The sequence below is a fragment of the Helobdella robusta genome (genome assembly GCF_000326865.2).
Source record: "Helobdella robusta unplaced genomic scaffold HELROscaffold_2, whole genome shotgun sequence".
Lineage (NCBI taxonomy): Eukaryota > Metazoa > Annelida > Clitellata > Rhynchobdellida > Glossiphoniidae > Helobdella > Helobdella robusta.
In genome coordinates, this window is record NW_008704083.1 from 1,724,635 (window position 1) to 1,747,630 (window position 22,996).

Below are 22,996 nucleotides of genomic sequence, written 5' to 3' on the forward strand. Positions count from 1 at the left end.
ATATATATATATATATATATATATATTTTGTAGCTATATGATCCATTATATACAATTATATAGTTTAAACACGTGCACAAGTTCTTTTACACAAAGATCAGCTCATAATTTATGCATAACCTATGTTGTAGCATAAAGAAAATATTCCAGCTCACCTCACAATTAGTGATGTTGTAATCATATATGCTTAGCCTTTAACTTATTGACATAAAATTAATTGAATTCAATAAAAATTTTTTTCTATTTATAACATTTTTAAATGTCGATAGACGCTCAAATCCGGCCACCAAAAAAAGCAGGATTTTGGCCGGGGCCGAACTTCGGTGCATCCCTAATATATATATACATATATATATATATACATGTTTACTGTGCAGTTGTTAATAAATTTTCTGATAATTATTGGCTGATTTCTATGATTTATTTGGTTTTTTTGGGTTAAAAATTACATATTTACTTAAAAAATATATAGAAAACATTTTAATTTATTTAATTTAAAAGTTTTTGTTTAAATTACTTAATTGCGAGGTTTTTTCAGTTTAATTTGTTCTTGCCCGTATGTGCACAGTCCACCTGTTTATTGTACACGCTAAGCTAATTTAATTTGCGTTCGAGTTTAATAGTTGACTTGTACACTGCGTTGGATAAAACTGAATTAATAATTGTTTTGTGTCACGACTTGATTGACAACATTATGGCTGAAAAAACTAAAAAAAAAATGCCACCAGAGTTGTCAAGGAAAATCAAAATTCAAGTTTTCAATGTTTCCTTTGCAAAGTTTCATTTTCTCTCTCTGTTGTTCTGTCTGAAAAAAATTACAACGCCGTCAAGATAATCGGTAACATCAAATTTTTCTGTGATGCGTGATTAGGCAAAATCTGCTTATCTTTGGATAAGCAGATTTTGAACAGGATCGATAATAACAACGTAGAAATAATTGCTGAAATGAAAAAGTTCAGGGAAAAAAACAAAAAGATCATATCTGAGGTCACGGCTATTAAAACAATCATAAATTCAAATGAAAAGAAAATGAATCCGTTAGATACATCGGGCACTAATCTATGTGATCAAATTGCTAGCTTGAAAACTGAAATGAAGAAATCGTTTTCGGACGAGTGTGTAGGTGAAGAAAAGCGTTCAGTCTCTAAATGTAGATGTCAAGAATGTTCAGAAGACGTTGATGGATGTAGTCGATCACAGAGATAGAGAAGCCAATCTGATGATGTTCAAATTGAGTGAAGGTCCTGACGACAAGGCAAGGGTTTGTAAAATTATTGATCATTTGACCGGGGTTGAGTGTAGTGAGAAGAGCATACTGAGGATGATGCGGATTGGCAAAAAAAGTGACAGTACTGTTAGGCCAATTTTCATAAAATTCAACAATGTCAAGGTTAAGACGCTGGTCTTCAAAAACATTTGAAATATGAAGTCACTGGATAGAGACTTGGCTAGTGCCAGGTTAAGTCACGATCTCAGTAATGACCAGAGAATTGAACTTAAGAAGTTACTCAATGAGGCTAAAGATATGGAGTTATGGAGGTAGAATGCAAGGAGAGTTTTTTTATACCGGGTAAGAGAAGATGTGGGAAGGTGGAAGATAGTGCGGTTTCCTGCAAACAAAAAATCAAATTAATCAATGGTATAATTGGCTTTACCTACAGTCTGACTGATCTTGGATGATGATGAATTCAACGGTGGCAGACTAGTAAACAGTGTCAGATTTGAATTGTTGAATGTGAGGTCAATTGGGCCAAGTGTGAACGTCATTTATGGGTTCATGGGCTTATATGTGATGGTTTAGGTGTTTTGGTGCTTACTGAAACGTGGCATGGTACGGTTGGTAACAATTCCGTCAGATTAGTGATGCAACCGGGGTATTGGTTGGGAACACGTCTGGTAAATAATTTAAACAGTTAAATTGTTGGCATTAGCCAATTTAAAGTTTGCCTTATCAATTTTCTTTGCAAGAATTTTCTGGAAATTTTTCAATATTTTAGAATAAAATTTTTATCCAAATTCACCATGCAAAATTATTAAAACTATTATTATCCAAATTTATCGTGCAGATAGGCCTATTTCTATTTTTCACAAATCATCTTCAGTGCTGATAAATTGAACAATTTCCAGAAAATTTTAGTAAGGAAAATAGAAAAGATAAACTTTAGATTGGTTAATGCCAACAATTCGGTGGAATTCATACAATTCTCAATAAAACATTTACGTAGATAATTAAATAGTGGATGTGATGCTACTTTGAGAGACTTTACGTTTTTAAAGTTTTTTCATTCCAGATGGCGTGATGATATCGCTTGTTGGCCGCTCAGAAATTGCTGACATGCTTAAATTACAAAGATTCAACATATGCTGCGAGCAAAAAAACACGATGGAGATCGAATAGTTTCTCTCTCATCGGGTCAAATGGAAGGAGTTTTAAGTTGTTTTGGATTGGCCAAAAAACGGCTCAAAATGATGTCGGGATCTTTATCCGGGAGTCATTGGTCCAGAATTTATTGGAGGTAACTTGGGTCAGCTCACGTCTGATGTGGATTAAGCTCTGAGTAGAAAAACAAATATTGACCGTTTTTTCTGCCTACGCACAACAGACGGATGAACCCGAAGATGTCAAAAACGACTGCCGGAAAATGCTCTCAGATGCCGTCAGGAGAGTACTTTCATCAAAGATACTGTTGATTGGTGATGATCTCAACAGTCACGTTAGAAAGAAAACAAATGAGTTCTGTAGTGTGCACGGAGGTTTTGATCATGGTGATCAGAATGAAGATGGTGTTCGGATTCTCAAGTTTACTGAAGATCATGAATTCTAAGATCACGTAAAATGTGAGATGTCATGAACGCAAATTGGCTTTATAGTTGTAAGGATACAGTATCTTTGTGTTATTGTTGAGTATCTCTCTAGTAATTGATATTCCGTGATTATCGATTAAATGATTTCTATGCACCTCTTCGTGTCAATGTAGTAGTAGTGTGTCCGAAACTAAAAAAGACTAATAAATATACAAAAAAACTGTAACTTTATTACCTACAAAAAAAAATTAATAACAAAGAGAAGTAGTGAATCAACACAAAATGAATTATTAGAGCCAACAAATTAGGAACGCAAAGTCAATTTTTGAAGCCAATAAAGTTGAAACGCACAGATGTATTTATATATAAGATACGACAAATAGTTGATAACATACTACATTGAAAATAGTATAACATTACCGAAAAAGCTTAATCTGTATAAAACAAAAATGAATAAAAAAAAGTAGTTAAAAACTTTGTTTTCTATATAAATAAATTAAAAAACAATGTCCTGAAGAAATAAGCCAATAAAGTTGAAACGCACAGATGTATTTATATATAAGATACGACAAATAGTTGATAACATACTACATTGAAAATAGTATAACATTACCAAAAAAGCTTAATCTGTATAAAACAAAAATGAATAAAAAAAAGTAGTTAAAAACTTTGTTTTCTATATAAATAAATTAAAAAACAATGTCCTGAAGAAATAAGGCACGAGAAAGAAGAAACAAATTTAGAAAGATATTTAAGACTTGAATACTTAAATGTTGCAAGTGAATTGAACTATAGTACTTGAACATGTAAACATTTGAACGACAAAAATGAAGACTTTTATTTTTTTGACTCAATATTAACAAATTCTATTGCAACTGCAGCAAAAAAGTGAAAGTAAAATATGATTAATTTTGTGGCATAATTAAGGTTAAAAGTGAATTCGAGTCCATTTGAATAACTAGTTTTTTCTGAACTTGAAACTGACCTTTCTGGTTTACATGACCTAATTTCAATGCAGCTTTGGTAGATTCTTTATATAAAATAACAACTTCACTCATTTTTATTAACAAAACTTTAACGGCTCCTGAGGTAAGATTTGAGTATTTTCAGCCCACAGACTGTCAGCTTCATTCAGCAAAATTTGCTTATTACCCGCGTTACAAGCCGTTAGCGGTGGTATGCCGCCTTTTGTTTAGCAAAGGCCTATATATTTCATTCTATACATTGATTAAGAATATTAAAATAAAATAATTAAACGAAAATACTAACTATAGTAAATTTTATTATTTAATATAAAATTCAGGATAAAAATGATACTAGAAAAACAAAATTATTTATCAAAATATAAATTACTTTAAAAAAAAGTTCATGAAACAAATTTATAACAAATTTTGAAACGAAAGGATCAATTTTTATTATCTTTGGTAAATCTTTTCACAACATAAATTTTTTTTGCCTTGTTCTGCGGAGCGTTGTTTGCATAACTTTAAATGTAATTGTTTTGTTGATTTTAGATATAAAAATTGATAAAGTCCTTGGCAAATTTTGAATTCATTTTCAGCAAAATTTTTTGAACTTATCTTTTTTCGCATTATAAATTTACTATGATAGTAAAGGAGTTCAGAATTGTCCTGCCTATGACAGTAGATGAGTATCAGATAGCTCAATTATACTCAGTTGCGAAGGCCAGCAAAGACGAAACTGGAGGCGGAGACGGAGTAGAAATAATTAGAAATGAACCATTTACTAGTACAACTGGTATACAACCTGTAACACCTCTTTGTAACGGTGAATATACTAATGGTCAGTTTACTCATAAAATTTATCATATTGCTAGTAAAGTGCCAGGTTTTATTCGCTGGCTTGCTCCAAAAGGTTCTTTAGAAGTTGCGGAAGAGGCCTGGAATGCCTTTCCTTACTGTCGAACTGTTCTTACGAATCCAGGATATATGAAAAAAAATTTTTTGATTAAAATAGAATCAATTCATCTTCCGGACAGAGGAGAAACAGAAAATGCACATGGTCTTGATGAATTGACTTTGAAGAAAAGGTCAATAGTGATAATTGATATAGCTAATGATCTGGTGGATCCAAGAGATATCAACCAAAATATTGATCCCACCACATATAAATCGGTCAAGACTGGTAGAGGACCCCTCATTGGACCAGATTGGCAAAAAACCTGCCAGCCTGTGATGTGTTGTTACAAATTAGTTACTGCAGAATTTAAGTGGTATGGACTACAAGATAGGGTTGAAAATATAATATTTAATGGTGAAAAAAGATTATTCTTTAAATTTCATAGAGAACTTTTTTGCTGGACGGACGAATGGTATGGCTTAACTTTAAATGATATTCGAATTCTGGAAGAAAAAACAAAAAAAGAACTAGATGATCAGAGGAATACAGGAGTAGTTCGAGGTATGATGGAGGAGAGCCATTAATTTTAGTTTTTGTTTAATAAAGTTTTTGTGCAAAATTACCTGTGTGAACTTGTGCATTTTCATATTTATATCTGTATATGTGCACTTTTATAAATGTTTGTATCATTTTTGAAAGTTAAACTATTTCGTTTGTTAGGCCTGAGATGAAAAGTATGAATGGTAAAAAAAATTGTTCTGCATAGTTGAATAAATTGTTATTATTATTCTAATTCTTTATTATCTTGGTTTTTAATTTTTAGTTAAAAAATTATTTGTTCAATAAATAAATAATTTTACTTGCATCAACATTTATAATTTTATAAGACAAACCTGACAATACAATATGTATATATATATATATGATATATATATATATATATATATATAGTTTGCAGATCATACTTTTGATTTTTCTTTCTATAATGTTGTGAAAATAGTTTAATTTGTTACAATAAAAAATATAATTTTAATTTAAATTCATTATGCAAATGAACCTATTTTCATTTAGCACAATCACCTTCAGTGCAGCTGAAGTTTGTACAGCTTCCTAAATTTAACAAGCATTGTATTGTACTGCATTGTATTGCATTTTAAACTGTCATCTCCCTTTTATACATATGCTCACACGTTTCCTTACAAACTATATATATTTATATATAATATATATACAAAATGTTTCTGAATTTTAAGTTGAATCTAATTTTAGATTACATATTGATAATCACAAATATAAAATGAATATACAAATACATCAAATATATTTTAAATCGTTTTAAAATTTAAATTTTATTTCAGTAGAGATTTCACTAATGTATTTTGCCATTTTTTTTCGTACATGCTGAATATAATATAGGTATGTATATATTATGTATATATATAACTATATATTATATAAATAAAGATATGAATAAATGAAGATATGTATTATATATGAATGATTATGTACTCCTTTGTTTATACTTTATATGGATGTAATAAATATGGTCATTTGTTCAATATTTGTTTATTTATGTTATAAATTATATCTTTATGATTTTCGTGGGAAATACAAAATAGTTACCAAAGTTTGAACTTTGAATCAATAAATATAGAATTTTTGCTTAATTTAATCTCTCTGAAACAACATTAAGCTCCAAATTGTATTTTCTGAATTAAAAAATAAAATTTAAGTTTTGTTGAGTAAGATTTGATCGATTCATTACTTCAGTTAATATTATTTGTTAATTGTAGATTTTTTGGCAAAACTTTACTTTAGTGCCGCAACGTAAACAAAATTCGAGACAGTGATGTAAATGGAGAGTATGGAATACGACGTAAATAGGTGTAAAAGTGAATTTATGTTAATAACGCTAAATAATTAAAAATTTGTTTTCAAAGTTCCAGATGAAAATTATTGTTTTACATAAATATATAAAATGAATAAGGATTTTTTATTTCAAAAATGTAATGTTAGGACATAGCTTTGCAAAATGGATTAGCTTATTTAATTGATTATATAATAAAATTCCAAAATCTTATTCAAATTTTAACAAGTTCTAAAAATTTTAAGCGTCGTGGAAGCATATAATGATTAAAATAAGAAATTACTTCATAAACGCTTTTATTCAAATTTGTCAATTAATTTCAGTCATAAAGATGAAACATTTACATACAATACACAAATAGCTAGATGTCACCTCTCAACAAAATAATCAGTTTCTAATGATCCAGTGGCGTTGAAATAGTAGCATCGTTAAGCTGCAAAAAAAAAGTAAAATAATAGTCATGATTTCTGTGCCTACGCGGGCATGAAAGTATACATAAATACCTACGTGGTAAATTTTGTTTTAAAATGCTTTCAAAAAATACATGAAACTTTATTTAAATACATGCTAGTTAATTTACATGTTAAAACACTTCATGGAAGTTTATTTTAATACCTACGGTACAAAAGCATGCAAGAATATGCGTTTACTTTAATGCCTACAATGTTTAAGAACTTTCTCTTTAAAAATATACCGAAATTAAGATTTTAACCATACAAAAGTTATTAAATAATTGATGACAGTTATTATTTTTAAAACTTATTTTTAGTATTTCACTTTAAATCATAATAATTTTTATAATTCTAATGGTTAACAGTCTTAATAGACATGTTTAAATGCGTGCAAATAAAGGCATGGAAGTTTACTTTATAGCCTGCATGTTAAGTTTTATAGTTTAAAAGGCGTGCAAATAAATGGATGGAAGATTATTTTAATGTCTATATATTAAGTTTTACATGTTAAAATACGTGCAAAGAAATGCACAGAAGTTTATTTTAATTTCAATCGCACATAACCATGTAAGCGTGTGAGTTTACTTTAGTGCCTACAATGTAAAATCTTTCTCTGTATGCCGAAATTACGATTTAACCCTACAAGGTTATTAAATAATTGATGACTGTCAAATTTCACGTTAACTGTTAAACTACATGTTAAAATACATGCAAATAAATGCATGGAAGTTTATTTTAATGTCAACCCCAAACTTAATCAACTGAAATTCATCGTAAGAAAGATTGAAAAATTAAATAGAAAATTAAGCAACTCTGAAAATGAAGTGACCTTCTTAAACAACTATATATATATATATCAACCGCATATATATATATATATATATATATATATATATATATATATATATATATATATATATATGTATGTATATGTTGATAATAGACCATAAATTTTACAATATTCTATAAATTCTACCGAATGTTTGGTGTTAAAATGTTTGTAGTTAGTTTTTTTTAATGTCAACCCCTCCATAATAATAACTACAGAAATGGAGTTATTATATAACGCATGCGAAAACCTTAAGAAGCAGGGACTGATTTACTTTGATAATGCTCTTCACAGTCAGCCAGTCAGCTACAAGCTGAGGCACACCGTCACCGTAATATGTATCGTAAACCAGCTCTGTCAAAAGAGTTAGTCGCTGCAGCTAGGAGTCTCCGAAGTAACGACATCGCTATCCGTAAATCTGACAAGGCCAGCATGTACGTTTGAATTACCTCAAACTAATCAATTAATTGCACAGGTAAATCTTAACTCAACCTCTGTAAAACTCATCCTAAAGTCGGCGAATATAATCCAAGATATATCTATGGAAATGTGAAGACTCACAAACCATATAATCCATTAAGACCAATAATCTCACAGTGCCCCACTCCCACTTATCATTTAGCAAAGACCCTCAACAAACTTTTTGAGCCATATGTCCCTCGTACCTTCTCTGTCAAATCAAGCTTTGAGTTTATCGATATCATCAACGATAACAGAAGATGCGTCGGCCATATGGCTTCGTTGGATGTTGAAAGCTTATTTACTAACGTTCCAATTGAGTATACAATTGATATCATCTGTTGACGTGTATATAATCATCATACGCTTCCACAACTAGATATTCCTCCGGACCTGCTCATCGAGCTACTAAAGACCTGCACGGTTGAAAGTCCATTTGTTGCTCCGGATGGATCGTTATACCGTCAAATTGAAGGTGTCGCCATGGGCTCCCCATTGGGTACTTTGTTTGCTGAATTCTACATGTCAGAACTAGAGGCTAAAATATTTGCAGATCCTACAAATAAACCACCAATATATGCTCGCTACGTGGACGACATATTCATCATTTGTTCCTCCGTCACCGACATATACAATCTGCAGAATATATTCCAAAATAACTCCCATCTGAAATTTACAATAGAATTCAGCACCGATGAGAAACTTTCGTTCCTCGATTGCTTAATTCAACAGAAAGAAGAAGAACTAACTACCAAAGTTTACGTGAAACCGTGCAACTCCGGCCAGGTACTTAATTACAAATCAGACTGTCCTGACCGTTATAAAAACAATGTCGTATACAATTTCATCCACCGTGCACATAAAATTTCTTCTGACAATAATATATTTCAAACTAAATTAGTTCGTACCAAACAATTTCTAATCAATAACAATTATTCTAATAAAATTGTAGATGATACTATTAAAAAATATGTTCACAAACTCAATAATACAAGCAATCCAAATCATCCAACAGTAGCAACCAAAACATCCATACCATTATATTACCTAAACCAGATGCACGACAACTACAAAGTGGATGAATTACAGCTTAAACGAATTATAAAAGTTAACATTTCTGTCTGCAATAAAAACAATTATTTAAAATTCATTATATATTACAAAACTAATCGTACCTCAAACCTCGTCATAAAAAACAGCAATAATTCACCAACACCTACAAGGACAAGCGTTGTGTATCGTTTTACGTGTCCTATGCCACACAAAATTGTGGAAAGTTATATCGGTCAGTCACACACGCACTACTCTCTCCCGTAGACTCACCATGCAAGTACAAGATGGTGCGATAAAGAACCATATGACAACTGTAACAAGGACCATCTTGGATGCCAATACAACAATACTTGATTCAGAACTGCATCCTGGTCGACTCAAAATCCGTGAAGCTTTACATATCAACAAATATATATATATATATATATATATATATATATATATATATATATTCTGTTATTCTAATTCTAAGCTTTTATTAGGTTTTTTAATAATCGTTCTTCGTTCATCCGTTTTATGTGACGTGGACATAAAGTTTTCACCTTCATATTCTTTTTTTCGTGCCTTATCTTTTCAGGACATTGGCGACCATCGACCTTTACAGAACACAATTTTTAAAACTTTGTAGCAATTGAAATGTGGTGATATTGAACAAGTTACACAATGACTTCACAAATGTAATTCGTTATTGACCGCGATTTCTTTTCTCTGCAATCTTTCCAGTAGTTGTTAGAGCTTCCATTTTTTCTTTTCGCATGACATAATCGAAAAATCGTCGGATTATTTGTAGTAATTTCTTCTTTTCAAGTATGAAAAGTCCAACTAATTTTCATAACTGTTCTCAAAAACCGCATTTCAGTAGGATCAATCCTATTTCTATTTTTTTTAAATTCGTCCCGGACTCAGAGCCGTAGGTGAGCACAAGAAAAATGTAACACTTTAACAGTTTTATGCTTGTTGATATTTTGATTTTACTGTTGGTGAAGGTGTTTTTCATTTTAGAATATGCATCATTCGCCATAGTTATCCTTTGTTTGACAACCACATCACATTTATAAACTGATGTAATCGGACTTCCGATGTAATTTAAGCTGTTGACTTGTTTCAATTGTTTACCATTTATGATTATAGAGCAAATCGGGGAGTTTTGCTTTTACTGATAACAATGCATTCTTTTTAGTTGATGTTAATTTGCAAGCCTTTTCTTTCACTTTCAAAAATCAGTTTGGAAACAATTGTTTGCAGTTTGTCCATTGATTCCACAATAAGAGCTGTACCATGAATGTTTATATTCAAGTCTCTAATAGATATTCTAGGTAGTTCTTCTATCTTGCTAATGATGATTTTACTATAGAGATTGTACAAATCTGAAAAGAATACACAGCCTTGCCTAACATCTTTTTTATTTTAACTAAACTAGTCATCTTGTTACCAACTTTCATCGCTGCTCTTTGATTCCAATAAAGGTGTTTGATAACCTTTGCTTCTCTTCCTTCAATGTTCAAATTTTCCAATATTTCCATAAGCTCTATGTGTTTCACGTAATCAAAAGCTATTGAGTAATCGACAAAACATAGAAACAAGTTTTTCTTATTTTCAATCGCTCGTTCACGATAGGCAAAACGACATTGGACATTTGAATTTTTAGATCTGATTTTTCTTTGTGCCCTCATCATTAGAATTCTCACGAAAAGTTTTGTAAAATTACATTACCAAATTTAGCTATTTATGCATCAAGTTGATTGTTCGATGCAGTTCACATTCGGTTGCGTTAGGTTTTTAGGCAATGCAACAAATATTGACTGGGATAGATCTTCGGAATTTCACCGCCGTTTCATATCTCATTCAACATTTTTGTAACTTTTTCAATGACAAATTCATCAAGGCATTTAATTTCTTTAACTACTTTCCCGTCTGGGCCTGTTACTTTATTTGATCTCATTTTGGAAAGAGCGCCACAAACATCAAATCTAAGTATCTTTGGTCCTTCTACGTCTTTTTAAGTTGGAGGCAATTCATCACGGATATAATCGATAAGATCGTTAATGTATTCAGTCCATCTTTCAAGTACTTTTTCTTTCTCTAACGTTACATTACAGGATTTAGCTTTTTATGCATTTAGCTTTTTTACCGTTTCTAGAAACGGTACAAACCTTTTTTTCAGTTATCTCTTTGATGTTTTTATACATTACGTTTGTATTATTGTTTTTGATATTTTTAATGACTTAGTAATTGTCATTTAACCATTTCGTTTTTGCCTCTAACCACATTTTTGATTGTTTTGTCCATCTTTTTGTATATATCAGGATTGCAGTCTTTCACTTTTCTAAAAACTCAAAAAAAACATCTAAAAATGCTTTATGAAATTTGTACGATGGAAGCACCTTTCTATACCCCAGATAACAAGCTATTCAAATGGATAGACGGAGTTTAAATGAACTCCCCACTGGGTGTTTTGTTTGCCAATTTTTACATGGAACATCTGGAAAAAAATATATTCACCAAAAACCCACAACTCAAACCGCAGCTATATGGTCGATATGTAGATGATGTCTTCGACACATACAACAATGATGAAACTATTGACCAACTTTTAGAAGAATTTAATAAATCTAGAATAAAATTTACTATTGAACATTCAACTGAAAATAAATTACTTTTAGATGTTCCAGTTCAAAATATAAACAATTTCAAAATTTCGACCTATACCAAACCAACCAACAAAGGAGAATGTTTAAACGGAAAGAGTGAATGCTGTAAAACATAGTTAAAAAGCACCATTTCGTCATTGGTTAAATGTGCTTTTACGCACTGTACAGATTTAGACAATAGGACAAAAGAATTTAAGAGTATCCAAACTGTTAATTAATAATGGTTATAAATAATTAACTTGATAAATTTTTATTTATTGAACAAAAGATGCCTCTTACCCAGTCAGAAAAAAATACCGTAGGCTTGTAATTTGCAACCTAGCTTGGCATGTGAAACGGAGTCGAAAGCTATTTGGAAGTCGAGATAGATGGTATCGCATCTCTCCTTCATTTGAAGGATTGACAACGAATCACTAAAAAATTTGAGGAGGTTAGAAGAAGTTGATCTTGCCGGGAGGAATCCATGCTGGAAATGGGATATCAGACTGTTATCTAATAAGTAATTTAATAGACTCCGGTTGATAATTTTTTCCATGACTCTGCAGCATGAACAGGTTAATGATATAGGTCTGTAGTTGCTGGGGTAGTTGGTCGGACGTTTTTAGTGAATAGAAGTAATAATGGCAGTCTTCTATATCGTGGGTAGAAATTCATTTTAAAAAGATGAGTCAAAAATGTGGCATAGTGGGATAGCTAAACTTGAAGCGCACATTTTGAGAAAAATGTTAGGAATCCCATCTGGACCACTTGAATATGAATTCTTAAAATTTCGAAGAGCAAGATATACTACATGTGGAGTGAAACAAATTTCTTCAATTGATTTAGTAATACGGATAGGCAAAGAACAAGTTAGTCCATTATCTACTGTGAATACGATGCGAAATAATTGTTAAATGTGTTTGCTATCGTCACGGGATCACTTGATATACTATTATCTTCAGTTTTCAATTTATTGATTTGGGGCTTGGAAAATAATTTGTTGTTTACATAACAATAAAAGCTTCTGACGCTAGCTTTTGATAACAAGTTGTTTTTACTGATTTTACGGTAAAAGTATGCTAATTCAGAACATTTTTTTGCTGCCATCGTGTAGTGATTTTTATCATCTGAATTTGAACTTTGTTTCCACCTTTTCCAGAAATAATGTTTAATTTTGTATGATTGACGAAGTGATCTAGGTACTGATTGTTTGGACAGTAGACTTTTACGATGAAATTGAGGAACTAAAGTTGATATGGCATTGTTGGTTATTTGTTCAAAAATATTCCAACATGCATTAACATCAAAGCAGAATTGAAAACAATAATTCCAATCTTTTTTTTAAAAAAACCATTTAAAAGCTCGTAGTTAGCTCTGATGAAATCGTAAAAATTTATTTCGTTGTTAGAGTTGTCATTTATTAGTTTACCAATGATGCAGTTGACTTAAAAAGTAATGCAGTTTTGATCACTTGTGGCAATAGGACATGAAACCTCAAGTTCTAATAGCAATCTGGTATCATCAGAGAGCACCAAATCTAAAATGTTCTGACCTCGAGTAGGTTGGTCTATCAGCTGATGAAAGCCCAAATCGTTAAAATGTTCAATGAAGGAATTATAAATTAAACTGTCTGGTGAGAAGTAGTTAGTCCAATCGATGAGGGAAAGGTTGAAATCGCCCAACAGACAGTTAACATTTCCTTTGCATAGCTCCTTGATACATTGAACGCTATCACTCGCATATTCCTCAGCCAACCTGTCAAAACCACTACTGCGGTAGTAGGAGATGAAGCGATAAACCGATGATGATGATGAAGAAAGAATATCAATAGAAATTATTTCGATATGGGAATATTTTGTGGGTATTTTGAAAGGAATCAAGTTATTAATTATGAAAGCCACACCACCACCACGCGTTCCACTGTCTTTTCTAACAAAACTGAGACCAGTAGGTAAAAACAATTTGTCACGATCTTCTGGTGAAATTACTCATTGATTTGATAATCTTAAAAAGAGAGCGACAAGATGATAGGAATTGGTCTACTGAAACCAATAATATAACAATATGTTGTTATAACCATCACAAATATATTTGCTAGAGGGGCTAGTGTCGCTGCAAATACATACAGTTCGAGGAGAAACTAGAACCTTCCGACAGTAAGGTATCTGGGACGTTCGAAAAGCGTTGGTAAAACGGGTATATAAAGGCATGCGAGATATTGAATGGTCGTCGTTGAATATTTGATATCTGAAAAGCGATTGGTTGTTAGTGTGGAAAGCGATATTTGATATTCGACTCTACGTATATACGTATATACGTATGTAATACGTGTATACGTATTATTATACTTTATTGTTTTAGCGATATTGAAAAAACTGAATACTGGCAAATCTGCAGAACCAGTTGGATTACATCCTAGAGTTTTGTGGGAAATGCGTGGTTTGATTAGTACATATCTATGCAGATTATTTTAACGATCATTAAAAGAAAGTGTTGTTTTCGATGATTGGAGATTACGTCATGTGGTACCGTTGTACAAGAAGGGAAGAAAAGACCTGGCCCTGAACTATCGTCCTGTGGCACTCACATCAATTAGTTGTAAAATCATGAAAACACTGATAAAGGACTATATCATGAAATATTTTATCAAAAAAGGTCTTTTTTCAAAAAATCAATTTGGTTTCATCGCTGGACGTTCTGCGGTTTTGCAGCTTTTAAAATTTTTCGAAGATATAACTGAGGGAGTGGACCATGGTCACGAGGTCAACGTAGTATATGGATCTTGAAAAGGCGTTTGGCAAGGTTGGAAAGATAGTTAAATGGATCAAGAAATATCTCAGCAACATAACTTTTCAGGTCAAACTTGACGATGCCTTACAGAGCCAAACCCGGTTTTGAGTGGGGTCCCTCAGGGTGGGGTTTTGAGCCCGTTTGCTTTTTCTTATTTATATTAATGACATTTTGTCTATATGTGACAATATCCTACTTTTTGCAGATAATTCAAAAATCTCCAGAGTTTTGAAGAGTAAAGAGGAAAAAACAGTTTTATGCGCGATATTGGCTAGTTTGGTCCAATAATTGGGAATTGAAGTAAAACACAGATATATGCTAGTTGTTAAAAATTTGCTCCAACAAACCGTGTTTACCCTTCACCATTTTGGATGGTAACGGACCTCTTCATCTGCCGGTGGTTAAAAAAGTTTCAGATCTCGGAGTCATTTGTCATTTAGCGATTGATTTATCATCATTTGGTTTTTGCGTACGTTCTCATAGGTTCACGTGTTTACATTCAGTTCAATTCTGTTGTTACTGTTTTTGCTAATTTTATCTGATAAATTTTTATTTTTATGTTTTTGTTTGGCAAGGGGCTATGCCCGTGCCACTTAAAATTATAACAATAATGACATCAGTGAATTTTTATCCGAAAAGCGAGTTTCTGAACGTTATATTGATTGTGAACATTAACTTTTATCAGTAAAATTAATTAACGTTGATTTTTGATTAATTAATTAATTATTGTTTGTTTTGTAAATAAATAAATTGATAACTTGAGAATATATTACCTTTTTTTTCACTGTGATTAAACGAACCTGTTATCAATCAGACATTGGTGTCAGACGTTGGATCTTTGGTGGAAAATAAGTGAAAATCGTTGTTAAAAATTTTAATTTTTTTTGTCGACAAGTTAAATTTGCCGTTATCGTTATTTTTCGTACATCTTCTTGCGCTTTCTCTTTCAGTCAACTGCAGTATTTGCAACCTGGTAAACCAGTCAATAAGTATGGGCATCTGCATTGTTGTACAAGGTTTCTTTACTTTGATGCAGCCTAAAGATTTTATTCACAGTACTGGGATGTCAAATCTACTAACCCGCCTTCTTGTTTACGCCATGTTGCTGCACAATGACGACAGTAATTGTCTCCAAGACGTTGTTTACAATCTCTTCGTAAATGTCTTTTTCGTCGCAATTTCAGTATTTTGCCACACCACAAACTTGACCCTTCTGTTCTACAACCATTCTTTGACACGAACATTCTTAACAATATTGGCGCAGCTTTTCGTCAGATTCGAATGTAATACTGCAAGCAACGGTATCATTGAGGTTGCATTTGTCAGCTAGTATTCCTTGTGTAAGTTGATCCATTTCGCGAGATAGCCCAATAAATTTTTGATCAAATTTCTGTTCAATCTGGTTTTCTATTTTTGCGTTCATTACGGTATGGCAGATTGTTGTTCAGTTTCGACATCGAATTTTTCTCTGAGTTTCCTTAATTGTTATTCAATTTAGGCACGTCTTTATACACCCAATATTCTGCACGTCTTTATATACCCCCTTCTGTCGACGCCTCTTGAACGTACCAGATATCTCGCTGTCAGAATGTTTTAAATTATTATTTATTCTAGTAGCGACACTAGCGCCTTCAGCAAATATACTTGTTGACGGTTATATGTTATCATTGACTAAAAAAATTGATTTGCCATATGAAACGTCATCAAAGTCAAGATAAGCAGTAAAAATGGGAACAAAGATACAATAGAACTCAGTTTTTGTTATAACATGCCATCTAGTCACGTTGTTACATGATGGTCTTGTTTGAATGAAGCAATGTTTTCTCGGTTAACAAATTTGAATTAAGATATGTTCAGAGTCAGTTTGTAGAAATTCATTTGAATTGCATTGCTGTGCAGTAACAGTCAGAGTTATTGATTTGTGTTGAACTCTAACTACAGTTTGGCTACAAACAATATCACTTTAAAATAACAGCAATTAAGATTCTCGACCAAACAATTTTATTTATAGGTATTATGATAATTAGATTTGACTAAATTGTTTCGATTGGTGCAAAATTAAAAAGATGTACCTAACCTTTTAGTTTTTAATTCATAGTGATCAATATTTATTCGTAAATTAATTGTACAGGAAGTGTATCAATCTAAAATCTTTCAATCGATTATTTTAAAATTTATTAAACTAAATAAATGTTATTTGAAAGTAATTTTTTGTTTAAACAAAATCATTTGATTACTATGAAAAACTGGGAAACTATAATTTTCAGCTAAAAAAAACGCTGCTCTTTCTAATGTTCACACTTCGTCATAAAAAACCTTTTAAATAATTGCGTTTTCTTTTTTTTAATTTATACCTTGAATAGATAATTATTTTTATCATCCACCACTGTCATTATTTTAGATGTTGTTGCTGAAAAAATTAACAAGATTTTTAACTCTACACTAACTCGATGAGTTTATTAAATTTTGCAAAACAAAAACATTCATTTATATAATATAATATAAGGTCATAATTAATGCAGTAATATATGAAATGTACCAAATTTTTAGCGTTGGATAGTATTTATTAATAAGAATATTTTATTGAAAAATGTAATAAAAAACTATCCAACGCTAAAAATTCGGTAGATTTCATAAATCACTGCATATATATATATAAATATATATATATATATATATATATATATATATATATATATATATATATATTCAAAATTCAATTCAAAAATAGCTTTATTCAGCAAAATAATTGAATTGTATATATATATATATATATATATATATATATATATATATATATATATATATATATATATATGGGTGTGTGGTGGGGGGGTAAAAATTTTCGACCTGCTCCCGCAAGTACGGTTGGCCAGTACGAGTACATAAAGTACACCATCTCTCACCACGATCAAAATCGTTCTAGGCTAGACGCGTTTCGTCCCTTATAGGACTCATCAGTAGCCAAAAATTAAACACCAACTTAATACAATTACTATCTCAGTAGACAATATTGCAAACTAAGATGATTTTAAGTAATATACAGAAATAAATTTTGGTCGATAGAGACGTACTGTTACTCTGCCGAATAAAGAAAATAGTGAGTCGACTTGAATCCAAAAGTACGTGTGTATATAAAGGATGAGAATTTCCGACCTGTACTAAAATAAGTAATTGCCCTAAATTGGTGTTTAAACTCGGGTTTGTCAGTTCTTAAGGCAATAATAATAATTGAGCTATGAGTATATCAGCAAAATTTGAATTAATTCTGAAACGTTTTTTAATAAATACAATTTAAAATTGTTGGTAAGAATAAATTCTAACCAAAAATTTTTTTAACCAAGGATTTCAAATAGCTCGCAACCTTAGTAATTATCACAACTTTCTAACAAAGGTTAATTGCATATTATAAGTAAGGGTAGGTAATACTTACTAAGGTTAATTGCATATTATAAGTAAAGGTAGGTAATACTTACTAACAATGGTTAAATGCACAACTTTCAAACAGGGGTTAATACCGCAACATACTAACAAATGATAATAGCTTACCAGCAAAGAAGTTATTTTAGTCTTTGGCTGAAAAAATTCTTGGCTAGAATAAAAAACTACTTTTCAGAATTAATTCAAGCTTAACCCATATATTCATAACGTCATTATTATTGCAATCTTGAAAACTGACATGCCCTAGATGTTAAGTTAAATTTTTATTCATTAAAAACAATTTTCCATGTTTTTTGCAAAATTTTTTACAGAAAAACTACTTCTCGGAAATTGATAAAACTTGAATGGAGAAATCGCCCCTCCACCGGTAACTACGTCACAACGAGTAATGACATCGCCATTTGTGTCGTTTTATTGAGAGAGAGAGAGAAATTAAAATAGATTTTGTAATTGTTTATTTTAATTTTACAGATTCAATTAAATGAAACGAATTCCACCTACCTACAGAACCGCCTAAAACAAGTCTACCAAATTGTTAACTCAAATTAAAAAAAAACGCAACTTACCTAGAGAGCTGCTTGAAGCAGGCTCATTCAATTAAAAGGAACGCGACCTATTTAGAGAGCTACCAGAAGCATGCTCATTCAAGTAAAAGGAACACGACCTACTTATGGAGCTGCCTGAAGCAGGCTCATTCAATTAAAAGGAGCGTGACCTACCTGGAGAGCTGCCTGAAGTAGGCTTAGTCAATTAAATGGAACGTGGCCTACCAAGAGAGCTCAACATTAATTATCAATTATATTTGACCTAGTAAAGACAGACAAACATTACAACTATACAACACTTTAGTCTAATCACTGCATGTGATAAGGGTACATTTTCAATGAAACAGTTTTGACACCGAGTCCACAACTTATCAGCGCTTTCATTACAACAAAATAAACATTCATTTGTCATGTCATCGGAATAAGCAATCACATCATCAAATATGTTTTAACTAAATTTTATTGGATCAAATTTTATTCAATCGGTTTGCTTTTATCTAACGTGAGCATGACCATGTAGATGAAAATTCCACAGTCCTGGCTATCCATCTGCTTCGGCAGTTCGCGTACTTAAGTCATACTTTTCCCAATGTTGTTTGTTAATTTTTTGCCACACACGCTTAAAAATTTTCAGAATAAAAAGTTTTTTTTCGTTTGTTTTCATATATATACATGTGTGAGTATGTATGTGCATTTAAAGAGCATGGCTAAGTCTCTCTGGGTTCCACGTTGATAAAGCCAAGCAAGCAGCTTCTACTAATTACTTCAGTAGATTTGAATAAAGAAAATTGTTTCAATATATACATGTCTATACATACACATATATACATGCATGTATATGTAAATGTGTGTGCATATTTGTATTACACAAAACGTATGTGTGAAGTGTATCTATCATTGAACAAACAAGGAATCCACAAAATAAAGTAGAGACACTTTAAACAAAAAAAGTTTTAGTTTTGAACTCAAGAAACTTGAGAATGATTAACGATCAACCGTTAAAAAATTCGAAAAGTTAAACATGAAGTTAACTAACGTCGAACATGCAGTGATTTTCATCAATAATTGCATTTCTGATAGTCTTAATCCAATATATATATATATATATATATATATATATGTTATTATATAATATATATATATATATATATATATATATGTAAATTATATTTTATATAATTATCTATGTATTTCTATTCTGTGCTTGTAAATTATGTTTCATTACTTTGGTATTATCTTATATATAAATGCAAATAGCACGTGGTTATATTTTATTATTGTTGGCTTTATAAACGACCCTGGAATTTAATTTTTCTACTTAGATTAATAAATCAGGTTATTCGAAAGCAAACTTATAAATTAAATTCCAAAAAGAAGATGGCTTCAAAAACAAGTTAGTTGTATTTTCATATTATTAAAAGAAATAATGACGAATTTGAATTAGCGGGCATATCGGAAAATAAAGAAACATGGTATGTCCTACCTGATGAGAAGAAAGATTTAAGTTTGCACGAAGCTCTATCTACGAAGCGAGCAATAATCAATACAATTGATTCTATCAAACCTATCAACGGTTATCGTACAATTTGGATCAAACTCGATGATGAATTGAGAAAGGAATATTACGACGAAGACGAAAATCTATGTTTTTTAGATAATATGTTAGAAGAAAAAATTATTGATAATAAACATAGAGATGAATCAGATGACAATTTTTTTAATGAACGAATTAAGGAATTAGAAGCTAAGCTAAGTCTGAGTGATAACTTTAAGCTGCAAGACGTTGAAAAAAAATTTATTCTGGAAAAATTCAACAAAAAGCAAAACCCTACAGAAAGAGAAATTTGAAAATGAATGTAGAAGGCATAAAATACTAAATCCTACTAATGTCATAGAAGCATTACGCTTCTTTTTATCTGGGTCACCGAATGATTGGTACGAATCAAATTTAAAAAAGATCAGCTAAACTAATTGGTCAGATTGGAGAAAGTCCTTTCTGACCATTTTTGCAGATAGAAGTTGAAAAAAATAAGAACAGCATATATTTACAAATATTTAGGTGGTTCTTTAATAGACTATGCCTTAGCAAACGAAAACCTATGTTTAGAAATTGAAATGTCGAGAATAAACATGATCGTTATGGGCCTTCCTGTAGAAATACAAAACCAACTTGATAAAGAAGAAATAACGACCATTGAGAAACTGTTCAAAGAACTAACAAAAATTGATGAATGCGTTTCTAACATCAAGCCGAAATATGACAATAAATTTTTAAGTAATGAAATACCATACAATACGGATGTCAAGACAAAGCAACTTTATCAACACAAACAGAGATATGAAAATGTATACAAAGAAATTTTGGTACCAAAATACAAAGTAGAAGCAAAGACAAATAATACTCTAAATAAAAAAAATCAAAGATATGAAAATAACACTCTAAATAAAGAAAATATTAGATCAAATTTTATCAGGTCAGAGAAGAAAGAGATAAGATGAATAACAATCACAACATGGTTAAATCAGATGAACTGACTGACAACCAATTTAATCTACAAAAGGCAGAAAAAAATAATTTAATTAAAATTTCAGAAGTCAATTTTAACGAAAATATGAATAATACAATTTGTGAAAATTTAGACCACATTGAAGATGAAAATAGAAGAAAAGATATTTTAAATTCAATAAACAAGTACAAACATATGTTTGCAAAAGATAAATATGATGTAGGAAAAGTGAAGTCTAAAGAAGCAGAAATAAAATTAACCGGAGATGAATATGTAACAGCAAGACCATATAAATGTTCCATGGTTGATGAAGAGGAAATCAAGACCCAAGTCAAGAAGTTATTAGAAGCTGATTTAATTGAAGAATCGGAATCCCCTTATACCTCGTCAGTAACTCTTGCTTTTAAAAAAGATGATGGTCGTCGGACAAGACTTTGCATTGATTTCAGACGATTAAATAAATTAGTAGTTCCTGAATGCTATCCATTCCATACTATTAATGATGTCATAGATAAAGTACCAAATTGCAAATATTTCACTGTACTTGATATAAATTCTGCATTTTGGTGTATATTATTAAAAAAGGAAGATAGAGAAAAAACTTCATTTATCATTGAGTATGGAAAATTCATGTTTAAAGTTTTACCCTTTGGTCTTAAAAATTCTCCAGCAATTTTTCAACGTATTCTATCCAATATCATAAGAAGAAATAATCTGGACAATTTTTGGATTAACTATATCGGTGACATACTTATATTTTCACGCTCTTGGGAAAAACAAATTATTCACATTGAAAAAATTCTACAAACTATCACAGAAGGTTTTAAATTAAAATTAGGAAAATGTAATTTCGCTGCTAAAACCATTAAATATCATGGAAATTTTATTCAAGAAAATAAAGTAAGAAAATTTAATCGCCATCAAGAATCTTAAGAGACCAACAGATAAAACAGGAGTTAGAAGTGTGTTAGGATCTATTAACCTTAAATAAATCGAAAATAGTGCTCAAAAATTTGAACCACTGCATAAGCTTTTGAAAAAAATGTTAGGTTTCATTGGTCCCAAGATTTTGAAAATTCTTTCAACTTGATAAAAGAATATTTATGTTCTCAGCCAATCTTAACCATTTACGATAAAGCCAAAGACACTTATATTGAAACTGATGCCAGTTATAAAGGAATGGGAGCTACTTTGAAACAACTACATCCTGATGGTATGTTACATCCTGTCGCATACTTCTCAAGAAAATTATCAGAAAAAGAAAAGAAAATGGACATCATCCATCTTGAATGCAAAGCTATCAAAGACGCAATAAAATACTGGCAATATTATTTGATTGGTCGTGAATTTGTTGTTTGTAGTGACCACAAACCTCTAGAAAATCTAAAAACTAAAAGTAGAACAGATGAAATATTGGGCGATTTAGTGCACTATTTGTCTCAATTCCACTTTAAAATTATTTATAAGAAAGGAAAGGAAAATATTATGGCTGATTTACTTTCTCGATCACCAGTATTAGAATATTGTTATAATACTCGCTGTCGACCGGTTTACGATGCGACGGATTCAATCTTCGATTGAATAAAATACTCCAAACAGTTATTAAACTTTATTTACAGAAGAAATCAACTATTATTAGTTATTAAACTTTATTTACAGAAAAAATCAACTAATCATTTATTTCCAGTAAATTCGCACTAACGCAACAATTAACTTTTAAATCTTTCAAAATCTATCGCTATGACAACGTCAACAAAC

The 22,996-nt window shown here is 31.0% G+C and overlaps 4 protein-coding genes across 4 annotated transcripts; all 4 read left to right on the top strand.

The window, feature by feature from the left end:
- Positions 1-259: 259 nt before the first annotated feature.
- Positions 260-2,825, top strand: HELRODRAFT_160080 (hypothetical protein; the record flags this gene model as incomplete). The annotated part of the gene is made up of 6 exons (XM_009017096.1): positions 260-323; positions 872-987; positions 1,124-1,354; positions 1,430-1,539; positions 1,702-1,795; positions 2,604-2,825. The coding sequence occupies 6 exons, from the start codon at positions 260-262 to the stop codon at positions 2,823-2,825; spliced, it is 837 nt and encodes a 278-aa protein (XP_009015344.1).
- Positions 2,826-4,409: 1,584 nt separating this feature from the next.
- On the top strand, positions 4,410-5,249 carry HELRODRAFT_155662 (hypothetical protein; the record flags this gene model as incomplete). The annotated part of the gene is made up of 1 exon (XM_009017097.1): positions 4,410-5,249. One exon carries the CDS (start codon positions 4,410-4,412, stop codon positions 5,247-5,249), a length of 840 nt encoding a protein of 279 aa, XP_009015345.1.
- A 14,859-nt stretch (positions 5,250-20,108) lies between these two features.
- On the top strand, positions 20,109-20,579 carry HELRODRAFT_160082 (hypothetical protein; the record flags this gene model as incomplete). The annotated part of the gene is made up of 2 exons (XM_009017098.1): positions 20,109-20,124; positions 20,176-20,579. The coding sequence occupies 2 exons, from the start codon at positions 20,109-20,111 to the stop codon at positions 20,577-20,579; spliced, it is 420 nt and encodes a 139-aa protein (XP_009015346.1).
- A 267-nt stretch (positions 20,580-20,846) lies between these two features.
- Positions 20,847-21,230, top strand: HELRODRAFT_160083 (hypothetical protein; the record flags this gene model as incomplete). Its single annotated transcript, XM_009017099.1, has 1 exon — positions 20,847-21,230. The coding sequence occupies one exon, from the start codon at positions 20,847-20,849 to the stop codon at positions 21,228-21,230; it is 384 nt and encodes a 127-aa protein (XP_009015347.1).
- Between the last annotated feature and the right edge of the window lie 1,766 nt (positions 21,231-22,996).